The sequence below is a fragment of the Amia ocellicauda genome, chromosome 21 (assembly GCF_036373705.1).
Source record: "Amia ocellicauda isolate fAmiCal2 chromosome 21, fAmiCal2.hap1, whole genome shotgun sequence".
NCBI lineage: Eukaryota > Metazoa > Chordata > Actinopteri > Amiiformes > Amiidae > Amia > Amia ocellicauda.
The window spans coordinates 13,386,130-13,413,114 of record NC_089870.1 but is presented as its reverse complement, the minus strand read 5'-3'; the positions used below and the strand labels follow the sequence as shown (position 1 = coordinate 13,413,114).

General features: G+C 40.2%; 1 protein-coding gene across 2 annotated transcripts in view; it reads right to left on the bottom strand.

Annotated features, from left to right (window-relative positions):
- bahd1 (bromo adjacent homology domain containing 1) overlaps window positions 1-26,985 on the bottom strand; it is a 49,175-nt gene that overhangs the window by 14,929 nt on the left and 7,261 nt on the right. Inside the window, exons 1-2 of one of the 2 annotated variants that reach the window (XM_066693973.1) lie at window positions 12,773-13,509; window positions 193-1,863 (exon numbers count right to left, since the gene is read on the bottom strand). In XM_066693973.1, coding sequence (XP_066550070.1) covers window positions 193-1,843 — 1,651 coding nt within the window. In that variant the 5' untranslated portion in view covers window positions 1,844-1,863; window positions 12,773-13,509. Of the gene's footprint in view, window positions 1-192; window positions 1,864-12,772; window positions 13,510-26,985 lie in introns of those variants that run through there. The other variant, XM_066693972.1, reaches the window with a different exon arrangement.

The following is a 26,985-nucleotide window of genomic DNA, read 5'->3' as shown; positions in this document are numbered from 1 at the left end:
TATTGTAACACTATTCGTAAACATACCGCTCACCCTGGACCCAATCCTAAAGCACTTAACTTCACCATAACAACCCTAATAGAAAAAATTGTATTCCAAATCATCTGCTAAATAAAGCTGTGACGTTTTCAACTCATTGCATACAAAATACACTGTGTAAAAATAAAATAAAGTGTTTGCTCTCATTCTCACCTGTTTTGATTTTGTTGGTGCATCCAGTACAGCTTGAATTGAAAGTGCACCTCCTGCTGGTCACGGGCTGCATAGCTCTGTAAGCAGCCGCAGCCGTCACAAAGCCATTAACCCTGCATGCCTCCCCGAAGCAGGGCGACCCCACCGAGCCGCAGAACACAGGGTGCGGGATTCCTGAAGGGTGGGAGACCGCAGAAGCCACCAGCTTTGAGCTCGGCACCCCCCCTGGGCACAGCGTGACGGGGGGCACAGCGGAGGGGGGAAAGGGCACAGGGCCATTCGTCAGAGGGGGCGAGGAAGCTCCGTGGTGGCCAAATTGGAGGTAATAGCCAGAGAAGCAGGGGTCTGTGCACAGGTAGGGGTGTGTGCCTACAGTCAGGGCAGGGTGTGCCAGGGTGTGTGGGTGTATGAGGAACTCCTGTTTGAGGGAGGCAGGGGAATGATCCTCTGGTTCTCCATAGCTCTGGCGTCCTAGAAAAAGAGCCAGTCTGTGGCAGTACTCCATCGATTCACCTTGGGAGCAACAGTAAAATGGATCTACCTCGGTCTCGGTTTGCTCCTCTTTGACAGCTTTCAGGGGGTAGCCCAGCATACTCCGGCACTGGTAACCTGATGTGGAGAAACCATCCCTGTCTGTAGATTCCTCCCACTGCATTTTGGGAGTAAAAGCTTCCTTCTTGCACATTGCACAGCTCCCCTGTTGCATCAGCTGGAGCTGCATGTGTTGTTTATGCCGCTGTTTCCGGGATTTCGAATGTTGCTTTACTCCGGTCCCTCCGCATCCTCCCTTGCAGTCGGTCTTTAATCTGCGTTTGGCCCCGGCTGAGGCACTCGTGAGCTTCAGCAGAGCTGCGGCATTAAGTCCTGCTAGGCGTCGAGGGGCAGGGCTGTCCAGACCTCCCGCCTGTTGGCCTTCGGTCTCTGTCTTTGCCTTCTTACGGCTTTTGGGACTTCCACACAAGTCTGATTTGGGAGTGCTGGAAGCCTTTGGGGCGTCAGGATGCCTTCCCACATTCACCACATCCTTGGCGAGTTCCTTAGAAGGGGCACATTCTCCATTGAACCGCTGAGGTGGCTTTTTGGCTGTTTTGGATGCCTGTTGGAAATCCTCCCGTTCTAAAAGCAAGCTGTTAACCGCTTCTGCATTTAGAGATGCCACCCTGCGCTTGCGTGGCTCATGGGCAGGTGGGCACGCGTCAGGTTGTAGTTCGGTTTTTGGTTCCAGTGTCTGCCTACGGACTTTGCTTGCTTTCTTGGTGCAGCCGTAAAACATACTCCTCTCATGTCCTGCCTTGCAGCTCTGTTCTTGTATGTCATTGGCCAGATTCTCCAATTGGATCTCCCTGCTCAGGTCATCCTGTACACCACCCTGTTCTAAGCGGGTCAGCACAACATGACAATTGCGAGTGCCAACTCCGGGCGCGCCCACCCTCTTCCTCAGGGGGTAGGACTTCCTGTCCTGCTCTCCACTCAGTTCCTTGCTTTCCTTTGTCCCACCTCTCTTGGCCATGCCCTGCTTGGTCCTTCCTTCTCGCACTGGGCACTCAGGCCAGGCTCCACCCATTGTCTCACCATGCGGCCCGCTCTCCAACTGGTCCCGGCCTTCACTCTGATACCGACTCAGAGAATCCTTCTGCCTCGCGTGGGTCATCACATACTTCCCCACAGAGCCTGGGGAGAGAGACAAGAGAAGACGTCTTACAGTGGCCAAAACATGCTCCTTGCTCTCCTACAAAATAAAATGCAACTGAAATTGTTATACGCATTCATAACACACACATGCATACTGTAAACATTTTGTTTTATGCTGATGAAGGTCTGCTTAGTGAAATGTCAGCTAGCTGGCATCTGTTGAAGGATAAAAAGCATTTATTCAATTTTATACTGCTGTGCATCAAACAATGAGGTGTAATAAAACCTTGTGATTTTAAACTTCCTAGATCAGGACAATCTACACCATAACCAAATATCCCATTTCCCCACTTCAGCACACCTCTGCACCTCTCAGTCATCTTCAAAATATTCAGTCAACTTAGTAACTGGTTTTCAGGTGATGCAAATTCTCTCCATGACTGCACAAACATCAAGTTGTTTACATGTATCCAAGTGAGTGATAGAGAAAAGTCCATATTTTCTCTCCCCACCTCAGATGATGTAATTAAAGCATTAATTACTCTTCAAACTACTCCTCACAAATAGTTTTTTAAAAGGGTATTTCCTTTAGTGCTAAAGCACAGAAATCCTGGTCTGTCTCAGTTGGAACTATTGCACATAGGTGTGCTAGTAAAGAGACCGAGACAATCAGGGCAACAGTACATCTGCTGTAATCAAGGTAACTGGTTGCCTGGATATCTGACAGCATGTAATGACCCAAAACATCTATAAGTTCAGCTTAGACCTATTAGATGGATAAGTCCAATAATACAGGTGACCAATTAAAAGCAGATTTAAAGTAAGTGTGCTCTTGCCAACATCTGACTTTATAGAAAGGGTCTCCGTTAGAAACTGGAACGAATACAGACTGTACAAGTTTTTTGGATTTACATACACCTAAAATACACTTTGAAAATCAATTTTATGCAGCAAATGTTTCATGAATCTTTGCTGAAAGTTATGATTCTTTCATGAAAGTTATGAATTTTCCTTTATGAATGACGGATCATGCCAAGGAAAACTCTTCTGCACTTGAAAAACACGTCTCCCATGTGGGGGGTGCATGCGTGTGGAGGAGAGGCACTTGAACAGTATATCACGAAGTTTGGAGTCTTAACATTTGTTATGACAAGCTCTTCACTAATTAAGTGACATGGACCAGAACTCAACAGCAGTGTTGGATGACATAACTGGCACTTACTTACCTCCATGAAGTTTATTCCTTATTCCTTTTTTTTTTAAATGACTACTTATTTTATATTTTCCCATTTTGAAAGAAATGTAACTTATTTCGTACTTCTGTTTTTCTATAAAATAAGTAATGATTCCCTGGCCAGGCAAAGGGCAAAGTACCTCCATTACTACGTCTTCCACTGACTTTTATAGGGGGTTGTCTCAACTACTGAAGTAAACTATACATAATGAGGTGTGCTGTGTTACTATTATATTGCTGTATAAAAATAAGTAAAGATAAGTGTTCTTAAATCCGGAAATTAAAATAAGGAATAAGTAACCAACACTAATTTACTGAAAAACCACAGTGTGACAGCGTCTCTGTCAGCCCATAAAGAAGCACCTCTTTGCCATATAACCAACCTTATTCAGTGCCAGACTTCCTAAAGCCTTAGCAGATCATTAAGCCCTCCTGCAATGTTGTCTATTACTTTTTACTGACGTATAAAGAATAAGTAATGAGAAGTGTTGTCATATGCCATTGTATCGATGTGTAAAGTAAAGAATAAGTAACAGTGTTGTCCTATACATGTCCTAAAATCCGGAAAAAGATAAGTAAATACAGAAAAACCACAACTAAAAAATATGTAACAATTATTTATTTAATAAAAAAATGGGTAAATGGGGAAAGTAGCCAACAAGGAAATGTAAAAATAAGTAATCATTACCTTTTTTAAAACCGGGAAACAGAAATAAGGTAAGGAATCATTACTTAATTTATTGAAAAACTGAACTATTAAATAAGTAACCAACAGGCTATTTATTTCTTAAAAAATTGGAAAATATAAAAATAAGTAATATTTAAAAAAAATTATATATAATCAAAAAAGAGGAATAAGGAATTATTAATAACCATTACTTATTTTTCGTTAATCACGAATCAGAAATAAAAACTGCTGAAAAACTGAAAACAGTAACAAGAAATAAGTATCCATTATGTACTTATTGTGAAAAATATCAAAATAATTACTTATTTTTCTGAAACACCAGAAATAAGGAATAAATAACCATTTCTTATTTTTGAAAAATAAGGAATAAGCTTCACAGAGGTCACTTGCTTACACTCTTAAGAGAAATTGCTGACATAAAGGAATAGCATTTATACTGAAGGGAGATATCGACTTGAGGGTAAATTATAGCCAAAAGCAATTCGTGGCAATGGTTCAGTTTCTCCAGAAATATGCTCCGACAGTGATTTTGTAGTTATGTGCTCTAGAAATCTCTCCATTGCAAACCCTCAGATCTACCCCCACTTCAAGGCACTATATGTAGACCTTTACTTTCATGTTGGAGTGCATTACATACATACCGTTCTAGATTTTTGAAATAACTGCTTAATAATGGGTTATGTAGTGCTCATATTTTCAGTAAAATTAAAAGATTTTCGAGTTGATCTCCCCACACACACACAGTCTTGGAAAGAACACCGCTTCTCTTCTCCTCTGGGACTCGCTTGAAAACAGGACATTTGCACCTCAAAAGTGCCAACCCTGCAAACTGAAATTTCCCCCGTCTCCTAGCAACCCTCAAGACTGTGTGTCCATGTCTCAATTTCCCTGACCTGTCAAAAAAGGTTTATCCTCAGAAGAAGAACCATTCTAGCCCTAGTAAAATAAACTATGGCCTGGAGTATTAAAACAAACAAGCAAGCAAGCAAGCAAAAAAAGAAAAGAAAACATCTTTAAACTGCTAGCCTGTGGGTATCACAGGGAGAAAAAAAAAATCAAATCATATAAAAAATTTAAAAGCCTCAAGCTTAAATGCCCACAGCCCATTTAGCCGGAGGAACACGTTAACAGCTTTTCTCCTGAAATTCAATCGCTGCTTGTGTCATATAAAAGTGTCAACACTAGAGAGACATTATTTGTCTTATTTCACCATTCCCTTCATCATACAGAATACAAAATATTCACACTTAAAAAGTTGCTCGTGACTGTGTGCAGACTAACTGCTTGAGCCGATAACATGAACTTGACTGGCACAAGGACGAAGTACTCTTCTAAAAATAAAATCCATTCATTTAGTTCACTACACTTTTTTCTGACCAGTTAAAATATAGCCTACAGTTAAAGTAAAGGATTATACAGTATGGATACATTTTAGTGAAATTGAATAGATTTGTTTTGGTTTTTAAATCCTAACTTGACTCATCTCTTTTAGGTGTCATTTCCATGTCAGCAATGTGTCCTGAGGTCAGTCCATATAATGTTCATAGGCGTTATATAAATCCTTTGCCCGTTGTTCTGCATCGAGACTGTGCTCTACAATGACCCCAACATTTCTGGCAATTATTATTATTATTATTATTTTTTTTACTTAGCCAGCATGTGATCAAACATCCCAACAGAAAGTACTTCAGCACGTCCCCAAAAAGGAGGGGCTACACACTGCATTAAAAGTGCACATAAGTGCATGCGTTTACTAGACTGTTAAGGCTTTATGATCAGGGCACTTTGATTCTACAGCACTGAAGTGCAAGGACTGCTTGTGGGTGTCTTTGAAATGACAACCGTGTCTACAGGTGACAGATCTCCGTTACTAAAAAAAATAAAATAAAATGCATTCTATTTCCTGCAGGGCCTCTGCGTTTTGTGATGTTTCAGCACAGGCTACCATGTGGCAGAAACGGAGCAAGTTTGGGTGCAAAACATACAGGGACTTCAAGGGACATGCAGAGGTATCAAGGAGCTCAATCGAGGCCAAGCGCGGCCCAGAAAGCCACCGAGACGAGTGACTGATGTGTTCAGTAGATAGATACGCCGTACGACACCGTACAGGCAAGCAAGAACAAGATGCTAGATGCCGTTAAAAACCTTTGAATCCAAGGCCGGTCTGAAACCATCTTGGCATGAGGCACATAACGCAGCATACTTCATATGGCGACTCAGCCGTGACAATATTCTTGAGCACACTTGCATCCGGGAAGCAGATGTGAAGCAGCAACCATCTGAAAGACCCGTTCCGAGGATTTGCACGGAAGCAATTAGGTGACATTACCTTAAATTAGGCTGCTGTATTAGATTTCACACCTGATTTCATTTTCCTGTTTGGGTGCACTTATGAGTGTAAAAATACATTTTATTAAAAGAATAATCCCGCATTGGAGATATCAAGATTAGCGTTAGTTATACTTCATCTGCGCCAAATTCATTAGCTTGATCATCGGCTTAAATTGAAAGCTCCCCTTTGCAAGACAGGAACATCTAAATTAGAACCGTTTGAACTCTATGCAGTCTGCGCGTATGTGAACATATAACCTCAGATAACCCTTTTCTGTTATTATCCTGTTTATGCTAGGACTTCCTCTTGGTTTCAAGGTGCCGACAGTGTGCAGAACACGCGAGATGACCCCGATACAAGCGGTCCCCATGCTGTGAGACAAGAGCAGTATTCCCCATTGAGGGCGAGGGCAACAGAACACTTGCACATTACTGGAATGGTCAGATGTCATTACAGCACTCTGGGGAGTTCTAAAGCAGGCTTTTATTGCTAATCCTGCCCATTTCCTATTTACAAAACACACACCCCATCTCTCCCTGCAGTTGTCAGGTGGCAGGGAAACCACAATGGGGTTTTGTTTGCTAGTGCGTAAACACACACGATGAGAAAAGCAGGAGAGACGACAAGCTGCACAACACAGCTGACACAATGCACGATCTTGCACCTCCTGGTTCAAAAATCCTGCAACAAGGATGCCTTGAGCCTCCTGCCAATTTTTCAAAATAAAAAGCTCTCCTTAAAAAGTTTTTTTTTTTTAAGCACTAGTTGTTTTCCGGACTGTGAAACAGTATCACCCATCATACAGTAGAAGTCACTCCACGTTAAAGCAATGTAGTCTTTCATTAAACTACCGCACGAGAGGGATGGAGGTGAGACGCCAACTCCTACACACATTAATGCCTCTCACACAGCACATCTAAGCGATCTACAATTTGCAGTCCCCTTTGTCTATTATGTTAAATATATAATAAGCTTGGATAAATGCTAGTGTAATTGATTTAAGATCGAGGGGTTAATCACAGTCTTTGCTTTTAAATAGAGGTGCAGATATAAAGAAGTGGCTGAGAATCATTGTATATGAACCACACCACCAGGAATGTATTGAATTCTTTGCCTCACAATGATCCTAATCCCAAAGCCTTCACAATAACATTCCAGTTTAACTATCAACACAACACAACTCACTGGGCTGGGGAGTGCAAAACCATTTCAGACCCCTGTACTAACCGAGTCTAAGAGGTTGTGCTTCAGACGCAGTGGTCTACGTTTGCGCATCCTTCTGTGCTTGTGTGGCAAACTACATTTCAAAAACAATTGCAGATTTGATCACCAAAAGCATCAGACCAACACCACTTCTGTAAAATGGCAACTGAAGGCAAAATGTTACACAGTTGTTCTTTCTTGATTTCTTGCAAAGTGTATCCCTCCCGATTACAGAAAAACAGCTACTTTAAAAATACACCTTTTTTTTTGTATACCTTCCAAAATAAACTGGACCCAAATGAAAGATTCATAGATGTGTACTCATCAGAAGCATGCTCCCTTTATATCCCACCGATTTCTAAAGCACTGACAAGAACATAAAAAAAAAAACCTAAAATTACTCTTAAGTGTAGTGTAAAAATACACACACACACACACCATTTATCTTGATACATTATTTTATATATAAGCAGTCTCTTAAACTCCACACCTCTACACTTCAGGCAAATGGGAGAGCACAGGTAACCATTTGGAATTTTCTGGCTTGAATTTTCACCATTCTATGTTCTTTATTTGAGAGAGAGAGAGAGAGAGTGTGTGTGAATCATAGGAGAGGTATCAAATGGAAAGAAGGTAAAGCACAGCACTGGGGATTATTTGGGAAACATGGTTTTGCGCTTGTTAGTTTCACATAACGAGATGGTAAGAAACTCAGCCAGCAGAGACTACAAGATAGACGCCATGTCCTGTGTGCTGAATTGTATGTTTTGATCACTTCCAGGAAAACATCCTGTGCCCGGGGCTGCACACATTCCCAAATCCACACAATACACAGATGAATGCCGTTAACTTTCCTCCACAAGACACAGGTCATCAGATCACCGCAATATTTAAATTCATCAGTGTGGAAATCATCGTTCTGCAGCTGTCAGACAATTTCATTACAGTATGTGCCTCTGACTGCAGGTCACTCCACAATACCCTGGTGTGGATTAGTGTGTACTGTAGTGAGATTGTGCTGGTGGTACATTAGGTTAAAGGTGCTCAATATGAAATTGGGAAAGTAGTAACGCTTTGTCCAACTATAAATCAATTTACAGATCGTACACATATATATTAGTCCATGCCGTTTCAACAATGTAACCATTTCTGTAGTTCCTACATAAAACAAACATTACGGTAGTGACAGCTTAGTAGATTATACTAAACAAAAATTGTATTATTTCGTAAGAGCAATGTTTCACTTGCAATACAAGAAATATCTTGTCTATTCCCAGGTAGAACGTTCACACAATGGAGGTCTGTCTCCAGACTCCAAGAAGACAAGACTGAACTGGGAACACTTGGGCTTTTGAAAAATGTCCAACTAGCCTAAATCAACACCGGATTTTAATAATTTCACACATTGAAAAAAAAAAACATAACGGATCAGATATCAAACTGAGAAACTGAGTTACAGAATAGCTTCAAATGTATTTTGAAGTGGCTAAATATGTTGCAGCACAGAACTGTAACCTTTGCATTGAATGTGGATAAGGCGAATGTAATTGAAAAAGGCTCACAACTGGTAAAAGAAAATATACAGAATACGTTTCACAGAAGAATGAATGTGCTGTAAATACACATCATGTCCCCGTGCTAATGGCTGTTGACAGTAATGGGGACTAACAGGCTTCCAGCAGGCACCACCCAGCACAGAGAGATCCCTCGGTCTCATTTCACTTGTGATCATCTGGCTACCCGGCTCTACAACTTACGTAAAACAATTGTACCTTTAAGGCACTTCCTGTTCACACTTACACACACACACACGTATAGTCAGCGCAGGTAGTACTGTACAGTGGTATGTTAATGATTCACAGATGCCGCAGTAACAATTTCTGTACAGAAGGTCTACGGTCAAAATCACCAAAAACGTTGTCTCCAGCAGGTTTGTAATCCGAAAAAGTTTTTGAACAAAACAAAGTCCACAGAAGAGGCTTATAATAGAGCAGAGAAAATGGATTCTCATCAATCCCAGTTATTTAAATGTAAAATCAATAACACAATTAGACGCCTTTGTTGGAAAGCAATCCACAATGAAGAAAGTGTCCTGGTCAGTTCCTTCAATTCGATACAGGAGCAGAAGTCTCAATATTAAAAGCAGGAAATATATGACGCACCAGTATCGTAAGAGAGGAGATGAGGCAATTGTCTCATACGAGGTCAAACAGAGTCAGCATTGTTTCATGACAAGCAGTCTCAATATATATTCAATTCAAACTAAACACAGGTGTATGTTAATAATACTGTGACTAACATAATCTACTAGATAGTAATAACTATCTGATGAAACGCAGACTCATATGATTGTGTCATCTCTACAGAATTCTGCTCTCAAGCTGTAGAAATACATCGAAGCACCTTTCCGACTGCAGATTTACTGATATGCCTTAAGTAGGTTACCCATCATTTTTATTGTTTATCAAGATCAGTCGATTTACTGAACCATGAAAAACAATACGGAGAAAAAATAACATATATAGTTAATGAGTATAAAAATGACAAAGCCTCTTCTCTTATATCTGTCAGTGGGAAAGATCAAAGTTAGTGGTTTGACTGTAACATGGCATGTTTATGTTAATTTATTTCACATGTCATATAATCTCTAGTTTTTAATTTCTTGTGGCAACAACAACATCAGGAAACATTTTTTATGACAGCAAGCTCCTGCTGAGGAACTGTTGTACGGGAAAACCTATCCCTGAATTTTTTATATACACACACACACACACACACACAAAGAAAGCATTTTGAAATGTCAGCACTATCAGCTCAGTGAGGTGAAAGCTTACAGAACAAACAAAAAATAACAAACCTATTGTCTAGATCTGAATACACACCCAACATGGATTCTTAGAATGATCTTTACTTTATTTATACTCTGAATTGGCTGCATCAGTTCACACTACACAATAAGGTACATTTAAAAACAAATGCAGGTTGTTCACAAACCCTCATTGCACGGTCTGTGTGAAGTTGTTGATTTGAATTGTTGTTTGCATTTGTGGCCGACTCCGTTATAAGGGTGTGCTGGTTTCAGTAGTAAATCGCCCAGGCTCACTTTTCAGATCCTCTGCCACTTATACTAATAGGCTATTGTATAAAGACTTGGTTATAAGAAGTTTAAATACTGAATGTTTTACTGAGCAGGCTTAATATTTCATTTGAATGTCTTAAAAACACTTCTTTTTTTTCTTTTGGAGGGATTAAATATACTCTTTAGTTCAATTATTGTATTGTATTTGAGTAAACCGGTCATTAGAGTTTCCTCATTGAGCAATGATAACATCTGAATTAAACACAAAGACACTAGCCTATGCCTTGAACCCAATCAAATGAAGCAACATTTTACACCTTCTATGCTCTCTGTACTTTGTTTGAAAAACTGCTTCATGTCTATTTTTATAGACATCTACTCAGTTCACAGCATCTCCCCTTTCAAATTGAAGCTCAGTCGCATCATTCAGATTTCTTATTTATGTTCTTGAGATGGACAACTCCCTCCATGTCCTCCTACAAGACACTGATTGGGATTAGATGCTAATAGTGTAATGTAGGATATCAATTTAGCTCAACTGAAGCCCAGTAATAAAGCTGACAAACCAATTCATAAAGCTCTTTTGCAATTAAATTGATATTTAGACTATTTCTTAACCATGGATCTCTTCCGATTATAGTTCAAAACATGCGTTGTGTAACTTCATAATTCAGCTCCTTAGTCTATTACAAAGGCTTAACAATTAAAACATTGGCTAGGCTAATTTAAATAACTGGCAACGTCTATATATTGGGGCTTAAGTATTTCATATACTGAAAACAGGGGGAAAGTGCAAGAGCTTCCTACGCCACCAGACAAAATCAATGTTTCAAGAGGCAATTTTATTACAAGCAGGCGAGCATCTAGAGAGCAGGTTATTGTGCAAATGATGTTAACACGTCTCACCTCAAAGACCAGTAAACTTCAGTGACCCATGAAACCTCGCAGTGCCTCTGGCAATACAGTTAAAGGTTATCTACGGGTTAACAGACTGGCAGCTGTTGGGCTCTTGTCACAAAGTGGACGTGCAAACTGGCAGCAAAAACGGATAACAAAGCGTGTTCTTGTAGCGCAGATGCCCGCAGTCCTGCGCCGATCTGCGCCGCTCCGCCAATGGGATCGGTGCGATTTCTGCCAATGTGTGCAGATCTGCGCTACACAAAACACGACCAAACACATCGCTGGATGGGAGGCATAGGGTTTCAAGTTAACGGGGTTTTATTTTGATTACACTGCATTGTCCCGGGAACTACTTGATCAACCTTTCAAGTGAGCATGGTACATTACACATGTATAGGCAGATCACTTTGCATAGGGGGGAATTCAGTAAAATAGGATTGCAATTAAGTAATTTAAGTAACTATATTGAATATGGTTAATTGGATTCCAAAATCAATGCATCAATGTAATGCGTGTCATTACTTTCTAGATTTGTAACCATGACGTAGGAAAATAATACAAAACCCCCTCTGGACACTACAAATACAAAATGGATTCTGTGTCCAATGCTTAGGGGTGCCAATTATTTGGGTGTCGCTTCATCTGTTGTACATTGTTGCATGGGTGCAATGCAAGTGTCAAATCTGCCCCCGTTTCACCTGTTACACTGGAAGGTAAAGACACATTTCTGCAATCCCACATGGTGCCCGAGCTCACTGCTGACTCGCCTACCTCCAGGAAATGCATTAAACATGCTGTTCTCGGCTGATACAGCCACCCGGCTAACATCAGTGTAATGTGCACACATGCCTTGCCCACACCGCGCAGTACAAGAGGAGCCATCCCTCCCCAGCCCCCCCAGCCCCCCCAGCCGGGACGCATGTGTGTCTGCAACTGTGCGCCCCGGCCTTCCGCACGGCAGGTGCCGAGCACAAGCACCGAGGGGGTTAAACTCAGACACATATGGGGGGTGGGGGGCTCAGTCTGCTGCTCTCTGGGGAGGCGAGCGATAACGTGCATGCATTTCAAATAAAATAACCACCAAAAGGAAAGCGGAAGCCTGAGACGATGAATAAAGGTCGCTCACAGGGCGGATCACAGATTCCCAGCTAAGAACAGCGAATAAGTGTGGCCATATGCACTGCCTGTGCGAGAAGAACACAAACCCACACGTTAAATATTGATACACTATTTTGATGTTTGATGTGGGACTTTTCATATGGTGCAGAAGTCGCCGATTCAGCAGCATCCCTTTTCCAAAACATGCACTACTTCTCCCCAACACTCCCCTACATTGCCCAATCCATAGGGTTAACGAGATCACTAAAGCACGCCAGATCAAACACTCAAAGTGAAACTCAACCCACACGGTGCACTGGGCTTCACTGGCATGCAATGCGTCCACACAACACGCACAATAACGACAGCGGCATGCGGGGATATGAGCGGAATAAATCAAGCAAAATGCGTTACCTGCGCAGACACCGGGAAGTTTTGATGGGGGGGGGGGGTTATCCCAGGCGCAGCTGAAACAATGCTCCTCTCTTCCAGCAGATGAGCAATGGGTTTATTAGCGTCGAAACGTCAAGCGCAAATCTCGCAATTGACAAGAAGACGTGTAAAAACGGTGACCTACTTCCGAAGTAGCAATGCTTCAAGATGATATTCATGCGCTACGTTGGCGAAACCTGCTAGTGCAGCCTGACATTTTCATGGATCATCCGAATTAAATGCACAAACTTAGCATGTTTATGAGCACGTGTGCCATGTACAGATAACGCGGATGCCTTGATTTGAAGTAAATTGTCTTTTCCCCTCGTATCTAGTTGCTAGTACCTTCGGTGGGGGGGGGGGACGGGACAAAAAAAACCTTTGCAATCCCCTTGAACGTCGGAATTTGCACTGCTGTGTAAAGTGTATTGCTGCTAGTTCTGTATCCACGACTGCTGCTGTATCTTCTCCGTCTCCGATTGCCACTTATTGACGATGCTCTCCTTTCGAAACTCCGATCGGGGCGCAGAATTGATGGATTTTAGGTCTAATTTGATGTGAAAGTTGCGTGCAGCCCAAAAGTGCAAAACGCAGCTCGATTCCGTCTTCCTGATTCATCTCCAATCGGAGCAGCTCCGGTTCTAATAAAACTTCCTCTCCGCCAATCGAAATCCAGAGCCGCGGCGTCTGACAGCCGCGTCGGCCAATCAAAGCGCGCCCTTCTACTTTTTTTCGTATTTTTTTAATACAAGTTATTTCGGAGTCCACCCTGCTTAGCAAGCTCTCCTCTCCTCTCCTTTCCTCTCCTCTCCCCGATCTCTCTCTTCTGTATCTCTTAAAGCGACCGCACGAAGGATGCATGTCTAGGAACCACCACCCACCATCCTCCTCCTCCTCAACATTAACATCATCCACCAAGCTGATCACAGCCGACTTTTGACGACAACAAAACGTGCAATGCAAGCCTATCCTCGGCTATTATTTCGTCATCGATCCACTTTTATGTAAAACTGCAAACATTCTCTATAACTAACATTCGATGCAATTATGTTCTAGTATGGAAATGTCGGTTCTTTGTCCCAAATAACACAAGCGCTGACTACATTTATTAGATTGCACAAGAAAAGAGACATTACCCGTTTTACAATCAAGCTATTCAAAATTAAAGACTTCCCAAAGGACTCATGGTTTTATTCTGACACTCCTGTGAATGTGACTGACAGGTGCTTTTGGCTCATGTACACCCTTGGTCAGATGCTAAATCCTCTCATCATAATTCTGCCCTGGCCTGATTGTGCAAAGGTTCAAATAAACACATCAGACAGGACCTATCCCGAATAGTTAATAAACTGCACAGTATCAAATCCTTAACCGAAAAATCTATAAATCCACCACATGAATTCATAATACAGCTGGTCTTCAATCTTGGTCCTGGAGAGCTACAACCCAGTCAGCTTTAGGTCACCCTTAAATCCGCAATTACTGGAAACACTTTCAAATCAAATAACTCGTCAGTTAAGGAAATTACTTGTTCAATCAGGTGGAAAAGGGATAAAAGTGTTGTCGGGTGTTTGTTCAAAGGATTCCCAAATGTCACAATTTTGCATACAATCAAAATAGTTGGAGACCATCAGGATTATGAATTCAATCTCATTTTAGCAATTCAATGCGCAAAGAAAGCGACCAGTGTTAAAGTGAACTGAACGCGGTGGTGTGGATTTTATACTATAACTTATTATATAGGGTAGATATTTATTCTGAAGTCTTGGTGTTTATTTAAACATTTCCTCATAACAGGCCAGCTTTCTAGACTTTCTAGACTGAAAATACTTAACTGCAGAATCGGGGCTGATACTAGAAAAATAAAAATACAGGACTTTACACTAAATACACCAGTTCTATTCTAACAATGGGAATTAGATCACACATTCACACGAAAGTTTGAATAAATGTGGATGTTTTGTTGTTGTTTGAACTTAAACAGCTTATCGGCACCCAAAACGGCTTTATTAACAGAGTTTAACATGCATTTACAGATACATCAATACATATACATAACGTTTCTTCTTCCATGTGGTACTTTTATGTTCCTTTAACTGCGATGCATAATTTACAACCCCTGCAATATTAATTCACCCTTTCACCCCATTGCATCATGGATGCTCAGTAGCCAAATTAACGTTATTTAATCACAATTTCCACATACCACTTGACGGACATAAGACAGATACTACTTCAGTCCCGAGGCTATACTTACCCAGCAAACACAACGCACAGGGCGTGTATCTGGGTGTTGACCAATATGAACTCTTGCCACCATGATGATCAGGACGCATCAGCATTGATCCTTGATCCGGATAATGTGTTCACACTCTCACACCAGCAGTCCAGTCAGAGGGAGAGAAACCAGATTTCGCCTGGCATTTGCGTTTTTGCTATTTTATAACGCAAGAAAGTTGACGCATGCTGCATGGGCAATTCAAGCCGGTGGATTGAGGTTTTCAGTCTCACATGACTATTGCTATTCCTTTTGCCAGTGCTTTTTTAAAATTACTCACACAATTTAACGATTTGGAAATCACGGTCGTCGTCATCTAGAATATAATGCGCAGAATGTGATAAGATTGCGCTCCCAGGTGAAACAATAATGTGATACATTGTAACAACTGCAAGTCGCCTTGGATTTGGGCGTCTGCTAAGAAATAATAGCTATACTAGCCTATTTTAATAATAAGGAAACTGCTTTGTATAAATAAATGCACATCTGAAGGGATGGTTTAACTACAGCATCCCCTGGCAAACTGACTCGCATTCATTATTGTGTAGAAATACACATCTGAAACTGCAACCGAAAGTATGCGTGCGTCTTCTTGGTTTTGTGGGAAAGATGATATCCCCCGTTTACTAACTGACTGTCAATTTGAAGATTGTGACATCAGAGTACGCATGCGCTGCAAATCAGAGCCAATTCGTTTTATCTGATGAACTGGACGACGTCATTTTCAGATAGACAGGTGTTTTACGTCATAATATCTAGTATATGTGGCCGACGTTGTCCAAACAGTCCGTCCTTTGCAGTGTGGAGCACACACACCAGTCTTGGTTTAGTTTTGGTCTCTGATTCACTTATTTAGCAGACTCTTATAATTTACAATCATGTTATTATCTTACCTCAATTATGGCTTGCAGAAACAACATGACTCTGCATTTCAAGAATACTTAGGGCTGATGTGCTCATGGCCCTGGAAGTGTGAGATAATGCATCAAAACCCACTTCATTCGGGGGCTCTACTACTTATGGGATAAAAACGGTACTTTAGTTTTTATAGGTTTCTTCATAGCACACATTGAGTGAATGAGCTCTTCAGTGGGAAACAAGAAAAAATACATCAACAGCCCCTGACGCTTGGTTCCTCAATAAATTGCCTTCATCAATATTAAGCCCACTCCAAACGTGTGACTACAATGTAGGTTATATTTGTACCATTTGAGTTACACACTATGTTGTGCGTGCAGGTCAGTCTGAATAATTTCAAGTCCATTAAATCCGTGTCTTCTATTTTAAAAAGAAGAAAAGCATTCTATAATTTGTCTGGGACGAGTTATCTGTTTTTAATGAACCAACATCTTACATAGAAAGTAATAATTGTTGTTGAGGCAGCTATACTGGATGTTTTTAACAACATAAACAACACAACCCAAAAATGTATAGATCTGAACGAAAATAAAATATATTTCCTTAACGGACATATTTCATAAAATTGTTTTGAATTACACATGCATACATACAGTAGACTGTCCCCATTATGGATATACTGTACACAAAATCCTAATGCAGGGATGGCCAACCTGTTCATGGAGAGCCCGCAACCCTGCAGGTTTTCCAGGTCTCTCGAAATCACCTAACATTGGATATCTTGAACACAGGGACATTTTGCCTAATTAAGACCCACAATTGGTTCAATTAAGCAGTTAACAATCTGCATACAACAAAAACCTGTAGACCCTGTGGCTCTCCAGGACCAGGATTGGCCAACCCTATCCCAACGAATACTTCATAAGTGTATAGGCCAGGGGTTTTCAAACCGGTCCTGGAGTACCCCCTGCCCTGCTGGTTTTGTTCCAACCTAGGTCTTAATTACTTAATTGAATGCTATATTGCTTTGTTAGGTCAATTAAGGAGTCAATTAAGCAATTAAGACCTCAGTTGGAACAAAAACCAGCAGGGCAGGGGGTACTCCAGGACCGGTCTGAAAACCCCTGGTATAGGCCTACAGCTGCCATCTCCCGCTGTATGTTCAGTAGTTGTTGTGAGGCAACAAATCACCATGCAAATGCACCTTACTACAGTTTATTGTTCCATATGATTTGCTCCTTCTCCAGGGAAGCATACATCATCAAAATTATATGTATGTCTTCAAAAAGAAGCAAAGTCCTCAGATAGTAATATTTGAATGTGTAAGTGGGACACTGATTTATTTTAAGGTATTACGTTTAAAGAACAAAATGAAATGAAAAAGCCTTTCAAGAAAGCCTTTTTAAATTGGTGGCAGCAACCCAAAGTTATTCACATTGTATCCACCTGAATTTTAGATTTTAGACTTTGACAAACAGTACTGGAAAAAAGCAATAATTGTGTACTTCCTGTCAATATAGGCTGATGGTAATGGGGATATATATATATCGATTTATTTAATTTAACATTATTGGTGGTTATTGGTTGATGGTTAGGTAAAAATAAATATAATTATTTTTGTGACTGAAACTCCCACATTCTATAAACAGTGTAGTTATGTGCTCCAGTTGGTAGATAGAGAGACAGACAGGCAGATAGAGGTATAGAGGAAATACATAAAAATACAGCTCTCAGAAGGGAGTGCTGAATGCTGAGTGGTCACTGAGCCTGCGATTTGATTTAGTTTTGACCAGGCTTAATGTTTTATGGCAGAACCCTCCACCGCCCAAACTCTTCATCACCATTTGTATCACGTCTGATTGATCAGGATTACAAGACCTCTTCTCATCTCACTCTGATTACGATCAAATGCCTGGCTCTTGGGAACCCATTGGTGGGAAATCCCGAGTCATACACCATTAATAAGGAGCTGTAAGTTATTTAAATCTTCTAAAGTTTTCTGGGAATGCATCGTTTAAGAAAAAAAAAAAAAAAAAAAACACAATCACTGCAGTATCATAGGAAATGCCCCAATTTCCCCATAGCAATGTATTTGTTTTTTGTACCAAAGGAATACAGCTATTGAACAAAGCCAAACAACAGCTGCTTTGAAAAGATTTATAATAACCATGAAATAAACACTCATTCTAGAGGAACAGGGGGTAACATTGTATTAATTCAACATTAATGACTTTTATTAGACATCACAACAATTTTGTTAATAATATATCAAGTCAATTGATGCAAGTCATCTGCAATGTCCCACACATCATTAATGTGTGATTTATTAACTTAGTAAATAAATAGTTTACAGTGGTTATGAGGAAAAATCATATTAAATGTATTGAAACGCTTTACCTAGTGCTCTATTTCCAGTTAAAACCATGAAGTCACAACAGGGACATAACCTATTGATTTTTCCACCTTAGAGACAAGCGGTGACATGAAGTTAAAAGATCATGTACAACAAGCCCAGTATATATATGCTGCTCCTTGCTTTGATCTTGTGACAGGGATTTCATGGAGGACCTTGGCAGTTTGTGACAATAAAGTGTTTGGCCTTAATTGGGATGTTGCACAGAGTCTGAAGTCCTGCAATGGAGCAAAGTTGTGAAGGCGATGCTCAGTAGATACAGGAAGTTTCTTCCTCTGCGCTGCCTTGTGTAAAAAAAAAAAAAGTCCCTAAATGCGTTACAACTATCACCTTTCACAATTAAAAACCGGGCCTGTATCTGCACAAGATGTGTTTTTGGTAAATTGGTGAATTAACCTTAGTTTGCTCCTTTAGTTTAGGGTTGCCACACATCACTGACAATTATATCCCTTTTTCTTTTAAACAGCTGGTTTCATATCTGTACAAGTTGTTCAGTAATATCAGCAAATCACATCTCATTCTATCAGAAGTTGCCAAATTGTGCCCAGAATGTGCTTCCAAGTTTCCTATGGCATTTCCTGAAATCTCAGCTCGTCTGATCTGATAACAAAAGGTGATGTAGTTTAGGCTTGTATTGGCTGGCAAAGAGCTTAACAGTTTTATAAAACCTCTCATTGGCTAAAGATGGATTGCCCATGCACCTAAGTGCGGAGACAATATGATGCAATTTTTCCGAGATTTTATCACTATACATACTGTCTATTTCATGGGAGTCGTACTATAAGGTCCGATCGCAAAATGTCCCGTGTTGCGCAAGACCAGGATTTATCTGGAATTTAAACTCATCTTCCAGGAATGCACCCGCTCCCACAGGGCAATTTAATGACATGTACAGCTACCTGCACAATGTGTATTTATTAAATAAAATCAAACATGCGAAACAGCAGCCCCACATAATTATAGCTGGCAATTGAATTAACCTGATGCTTACATACTGCACTAAATGTAAATTAATTTACTTTGTAATTTTTTGTAGCAAAGTTATTTTCTTGTACTTTCTTTTATATGAAAGTGTTTTACCAACTTTGTAACTTTAAATCGACTCGGAAGCACACTGTTTAAGAACATTAAGTTTAGATCCCCGGTAGGTTGCCTCAAATTAGCAACAAGCAATTAGTAACATACTGATAACTCTTTGATGAGGTCTGCCATTAGAATTACAGTTTTTTAAATTTGCAGTAATGAGCACTTTTCTAAATGAATCTGTAATGCATAACGTTTTATGATAAGGTAATTCTTTACATCAGTCTTATCATTATAATAATTATGTGAAATAATTATTTCAACCACTGTGAGGAGGTGGAAATCCTGATGCAGTCAAATATTGCATGACACTACAGTATGACATGCTGATGATGGCTATTGAAATATCACTCTTAAAAAGAATGTAGCTTTTATATTGAGATGCTGAAAAAAAAAAAAAAAAAAAGTCTTTTTTTCATTGGGGGCAGACTTAATTGCATTTTAATGATAGAATAAATGATGAAAATAAAAATTGTGATAATTGAAACACCCTTAGTAAACACAATACAATACTATGAGCTAATCACATTCCTTTATAGTTTTCTCCATTGAATGAATACGGAGAAAATTATGCTTCACAGTATCCAGCAGTATTGCATTGTCAAACAGTTCCAAATTGAAGAGGAAGGAGAGGGGGGAAAAAAAAGTTTGTAGTCTATGTAAAATGTACTGAAAAGTGTGCCAAGGGCTCAGTTTGGAAAAAAATTATATCTTAAAATCCTGAAACCTAAAGTAAATGAGAGACTCATGAGAGGACATGTGTCTTTACATCTCCTGTGTCAGTGTGGGGCTTCTGAGGAAATCAGCAGTGTATGAATCAAATTGTTGTAGTCCGTCAGCATGAAACTACAAATGTCCACAAAACATACACATACATGCAAGGGAGAAACGGAACTACTGGTTCCCCCGAACTAACGTCAAAGTACCAAACGTAATGAATGTATTCACTGACATTTGATCATAGTGATAAATACATACTGGAAATACCCCAGAGTGCTGTACACGTCACAGGCTTTGCTAACGACCGACACTTCCCTATGTGCCAAGAACCGCTGCCCTGAAACTCAAGCAGATATGGATCTACCGTGTGGGCAGAGTGAAGTCTGAAGCTGTCCCCTCGCAAAACAGCTCGAGCTTGAAATCCCTGTGAACCTTTAGTAGGTCATCGACGGTTCTAAGTGTTGTCCAAGTTTCCAGAGGAAACAGAAGTGAAACTTTCCCAGGCTAATTATAGTCACCTTGTATACAGTAAATAGAGAGGGGTTTTGTAGGTGTAAATATGTTTCTATGTAGGTGTAAATATGTTTCTATCAGTAACTGAACAAAAACTCAGCATCAAGGCTGCAGGCATTCCTACACTCATCCATATACATTCAAAAAACATGTCATTGTTCACTTTTTCTCCCTGTATTGTTTGTGAGAATAATGAGAATGAAACAAAGTGTGCTTAATATTGAATAGGCAGACAGAGAAACACAGCGGGGTGTATGTATATATTAATCAGTTGCATGTTTCACTGGAATAGAATGAACAGATTAAACATTTCCGATTAGGACTTGGGCTATAAGACTAATACTTATGCAATTCTTCTACAATATATCATTAGTCCAATGTTGACTGCAACTTGTGCCGTGTACGTTGTTTGGAATCACAAAAAGACTAATTACAGCATGTTCCATTACATTTCCAAGTGATTATTTATATCTGCCTCGGTCCAGCTTATTCACACATGGAAAACTAAAGATAATTTATCTTTTAATAAAGACTAAATGGAACAACACAAATAGGCTATTTTGCAAAGCTGTACGCTGAAGTAGTTTTTTTTATCCCCAAAATTCCTGACAAAGAAAGAAATAGTAATATCGAAATAGTAAAGCTTAGGTGCCAAGAGGAACTACTTACATTGTACTCCTGACCAGTTTTAACAGGAGCTAGAAGTTCTAATGATTTCTCTCTCATTCTCATTAAAAAAAGCCACAAAATGCTCCTTCCTTATCGGTGAACTCTCTGCTCAGAGTCAAATTGAGCCTTTTGGTCCAGACATTATGGTTTCCAGTAATAAGGACTATGTCATCACTGACTGTGACCAGGATTCCCTAAGGGTTAGAAACCCTAGGCTGAACAGTTGGGGACAGATCGGTGAAAGTCAGGGCTTCCTAGGCTTAACGTCTATGAAATGACTCCAGAGTCCACATTTTGATTAAAGCAAAGAAAAAACAAACATGAAAGTCACTATAACCCATAAGAGGACTAATATTAACACTAATAAATCTCACAGCATATTTCCCAGAACCCTTTATGGTCAATTAAATCGCTAAAAGTTATTCACCTCAAGCAGAATGTCTGAAACTGTAACGTTTGGCAATTCATAAAAGTGAATTATTGTTCAAAACGTACCAAATCCCAGAGTCCCCGAACACTTCTGAGACTAGCAGCGACAACTAATAACGTTCAGCATAAAGAAGGCTTATGAGCCTGCCATCTAGAATACCTAAAAAAAAGTATATATTAGATACCGAGAAGTGCTCCCCAATTTTTTTCTGAAATTAGCATTGCAAACCCACATTCAGACAAACTAGTTTTGTTTTTTTTCCAATGAAAACAAAACATACTGTCTTTTTTATTATTTATTGGTTTATTTTACTGTGACGATATGTCAACTTATTAGTATGAGGAAGCAATAAAGCAGAACATAACCGATTGTAATATTTAATGTTGGGAACAAGTGTATTCCCTGTGAACTGGACTGCCTGGAAATGAGTGTTTCGCAAGCTAATCTGTCAAACACACGTTTTAAAGCAAACTCAGATGTAAGGTTATCAGATCAAATTAAACAAGAAAGCCTCCCCCGTATACTTGCAGTCAATCTCTATTTATAAAGTAGCTGCTTTTTGGACCTCGATAAATGAGTTAGAAGAGGCCCCGGCCCTTTTAAGGAGGAGAATAATCTCTTCCTGGCAGCTCTGAAGACTCTTTCCAGTAAGTTAAGGTGGAATGGCAGTTTCCTGAGTGGTGGACACAAACGCTACTGCAATTTGAAAGTGAAATTCTTGGAATCGGAGAACTGGATGTAAACAGTCTTTTTTTTACATCATGGAAAAACAAAGATGGAAGGAGAAGGACAAGAATTAGAAGTGGTGGAAGACCTGCAGTGTTTTGCGTTGCGAAAAGTAAGGGAATCAACTTTTTAGTGATTGAGGAGGACTGCCTGGGAAAAACAGTAGAATGTACTTAGTGTCCTTCTGCTTTTTTCTTTTCCTTAAAGTTGCTGGAAAAAGTAGTGATCGATGTCAAGGCATCACAGAAATGTGGTTCTAAGAGTAGCTGATTTATGGTACTGAGCTGAACCGTCTCATTTTCCATTTTTTGCCGTTCTCCTGGTTTAGATGTTTTCAAAATAATCCTCGTTTTAAACCAATCAGTTCAAATAGGCAACATCTTGTCATTGTTTGGATTTCTTACATTTATCTAATACTGAAGCAGCAGGTCACTGGAATACTGATAATCAAACAATTGTAAACCTATAAACATTCAGTTGTTTAAAACAGGCACTTTTATATTCTGTACCACTGTCCTGAAACTGATATTTAGATTTTAAACAAATATATCACTAAGCAATGGAGATATAAGAATAAGAGGTTTATGGAAAATTAAAGAGAAGTAAATGACCAATTAGGATTTAGCAGAACAGTCTTGACTCATGTTCTGTCCTGCCAAAAAACAGTCAGCGATCTTTGATAAGTCCCACTGGGTCTGCTCCTGCTCTCAACTGCAAATGGACACAGTTCAAAGATGTGCTTTTGCAACGTTAGGTTGCCATAGTCGGGGAAAATAACTTCTTTGGTTGAATGTAGGCATATTTGTGTTGTGTCACTTCTTGGATCTGAGGCACTGGGATTTGTCACGGACCATTATTGAAACTCACAATGTTCCTGTCACACTAGACATTGCCTTCACATGGTTGTGGGATCTGGGGAAATGAGTCGGGCTGCTTTCCTTTGACTGACAGGCTAAAACAAGAGGACAGGGCAGAACCCAGATATATTCCAAATGAATTGTAGCCTCCTTAACATTCTCCAGCAACAGTGCACAATGTGGGATTAAACCTATTGGTGTTGGGGAGCAGCGTTACTTCAAGAAGCCCTCCAGGACTTTGAGTCAATTTTAAAACGGTGCTGTATATACTTTTGGCAACAGAAGCTGGTACTGCCACAAATACTATGGAAACGACCTTTCAGAAAGCAGCATAAAATCAATTTCATGGTAAGTGACATAACATTGTTCTTAAGATTTATTAATTACTCTCAAAGACATAACCTTTTTCTGCCAGGGCAATGCTATATAACAAAGTGGCTGAAAATAATGAAGACGGTTTCGTTTTTGTTATGGTTACAGAAACAAACAAAGTTAATAAAATAACCTCATACTGCATGTAAGTTAAGTAAATAAGAGATAATGTGGGGAATCTGTTGAAAGAATACAGTACCAGGCTCTAAGAGTGGTGCATGGATTCTGAGAGAGACTTCCATTCGAATAACTGTGATCCTAAATCATTTATAAATCAGAGCAAAAACAATGAAACCATGTTGTGAAGCATCGTTTTCAGAGCTAAATCATTTGCAGCTTACTGCAGCAGTAGAATGTAATTTCTTATTATTGAGGTCCAAAAGTGTCCTTATTTAAAATGTATAAGGGTTTGTTAAATTAGTGACATCAGGAAATCACAAAAACACCCACTGGGAGAAAAGTTTGTCAGCGTACTTCACTACTTTATTGCGCCAAAATGGTTCAAATCCGCAACACGCTAGGGCCCTAAACAGGGCTGAGATTTTTTTTTGTTCTGATCAGAAGCCAGAAAAAGTAGCCTACACCATTCAATAATTCACATCAATCACGAGGGGAAGGAAAGGCCAGAGAAAAGCCATCACATTACGTTTTTATAAATCACGTTGAAAAGGCTGACAAAGATACAGCTGACACTAAACATTTTACTTCTTACAGCAGACAAACAAACAATAAAATCCATATTTGCTGATCTACAGATTACAGATCCGAAATAAATGAATACCTACCAATTTCTGACAAATTTGCAAAGAGCTGGACTATAGCTCTTGAATGTTTTTTTATTTTTATTTTATTTAGTTTTTTTTTTTAACTTTTGGCGTTCCACCCCTTTGCAAAAATAAAAGTCTCTGCCTCTTTTCAGAGCACATTCTGCTAAATCCACAAGGCAGATGGAAATGAGGTTTACAAGGCAAAAAAGGCGCAGTCAGAGTAAGAGTGTAAGTGTGTTTCCCTCTGTAAGACGCATGGGCAACAGCGTGACTTCCAGCTGTCTGAAAAGAGGACCTCGGCACACAGAAGCCCAAACAAACACACGGGAGGGAGAGTGCTTAATCCAGCGAGAGCTCTGATACTCTCCGACACACAGCTGCTTCACTGTGGGAGAATGGGCTTTTTTCTTTGAGCAAATGAAATATTAAACGAGTCACAGTTGCCTTCTATACATACAGAGCACTCCGCGTTTCCCCCAAAAGTCCAGAAAAGATCTGACTTACACTTCACTTCAACGGCACTTTGCATTTCCGACTCCATTTGAATACATGTAAATCAAGCCAACACCAGGGGAACGCTCACTGCTCGAAAATGCTGCAGTTTCCACCAACAACAACATAAAAGGGGAAACTACAGTTGCAGATGACCATTCCCATAATCCCCAAATTCTAAATGAACAACATCTATTGTTTCAGCTGTAACAACACAGCCGTAACATATACATGTTTAGTGCGGTCCAGCAGGGATCACCTTCTACAAGACTTGCGTATGATAGCAGACCCTTGGCTAAACGCTGGAGGAATGCAAGTTAACTAGATCACCCTCCCAGTTTCCTTCAAGCCATTAGGGGAGCTGGAAGCCATAGAGCTGCCATTACACCAGTATTCGAGCACTGCTGGATGAATCACTCCTGCAGAGTCATACTACACAGTCATACGCCTGCGGCTCTCTAAACTGGCTGCAATACATCCCTGAGCTCCATACTTCAGATAGCTCCAAGTGTAATTCAGATGCAATGTATGCATCCACCATCACGCCTTTATTAGCACTAACTGTGATACAGTATTGAAGTTTTTGTAATGAAATGAAACAACCATATAGGAATAGCAGTATGAACAGTATCACAGAGAGTTTGTTTTTTTAAAGAAACATTTGTATATATTTATTTTTCTTTAATTAACAGCAAATGGTTGGTTTACCAGACTATAAATTCCATCTTGTATTAATTTAACTACAGCTGATTGATTACAGGTGTCTTCTCCAACATCTAATTTGAAACTCCCAGACTAATCAGAGATCAGGACTATCAAAACATATACCACCTTCTTTTCTGGGGGGGCCGAGGCTCTCCCTGGCACGTCCCACATTCATAAACATGATTTACAGGCCCTGTCCCGTCGACACCGCGCGGTGACAGGGTGACAGAGAGCTCTTTTTCTCCTCTTTATTTGCCAATGCAGCGTAGTCCTACAGCTGACTTCGGTTCCAATAACAACTTCTCCTCCAAACAAAGTTGTAAATTTTACAGCTGTGGCTTTGGCGGATCTCCAATGAGGGCTTAATTTATCAGAGTTCAGGCCACGTGAAACACATTATCTTCTACAAACAAAAATACGTGTCCAAAATATCAGCTGCTGGTTACCTAACATCTATAAACTGCTAAATGAAGAGTCCGCCGCTGGGAAGATATCTCAACAGAACTACCTTTTGTGCAAACAGTCTGCCACGCACAACCTTCCTGTTCAGAGCGTTGCTTTCTGCAAAGGAAAGGTATGGATTTCTCTATCCTGTCTGCACTGTGTCCTGTCCAGTCCCTCTCAGCTGGGGAACACCTACACTGTATTCATCCTTTAACAGGTGACGCCATTTGTCAGAGCAACATTCTTTTCATTATTATCATTTTGCCGAGAAAGAAAAGACTGAGTAGGACAATTATTAAAAAGGCTTCCACTTAAATGCATGAAACCCTAAGGGTTCTCATTCATTTCTATACCACTCCTTATTCTTTGGAGATGACAGTAATAATTGACGTCAGTGAACCTAGAGGAGAGTCACATTAATGCAATCTTCTTTGAATTTCACATCAATTCGGAACAGCTACAGAAATATTAACACTATAATATCCCTACTGCTGAAAACTAAACCGTAAACAACTAGGCACTGTGTGTGTCGCTACAGAGGGCAGGACCGTGACAACAACGCCTACAGGCACAGATCACTCAGCCAGGTTTGAAGGCTCCCAAATGACAAAGGCTCACAAGAAGGAGTCCTTTTCTTACTGCGGGTGCTGTGGAATGAAGGAGCAGCAGCTGGGATCAGGGCTCTTAAGCCACTCAATCCCAAAGCAATTCTCACCCCAGACCTCCACTGCTGCCCGGCTCCAGGCACGCCCTTCACTACACAACCTCTGACCATCTGAATCCTCGAGTCACACACTTCCCATTGCTGCAACCATCAGCCCCGGCCAAGACAGCATCCAGGCTAAATGCCCAGCATCAGCAGACAATT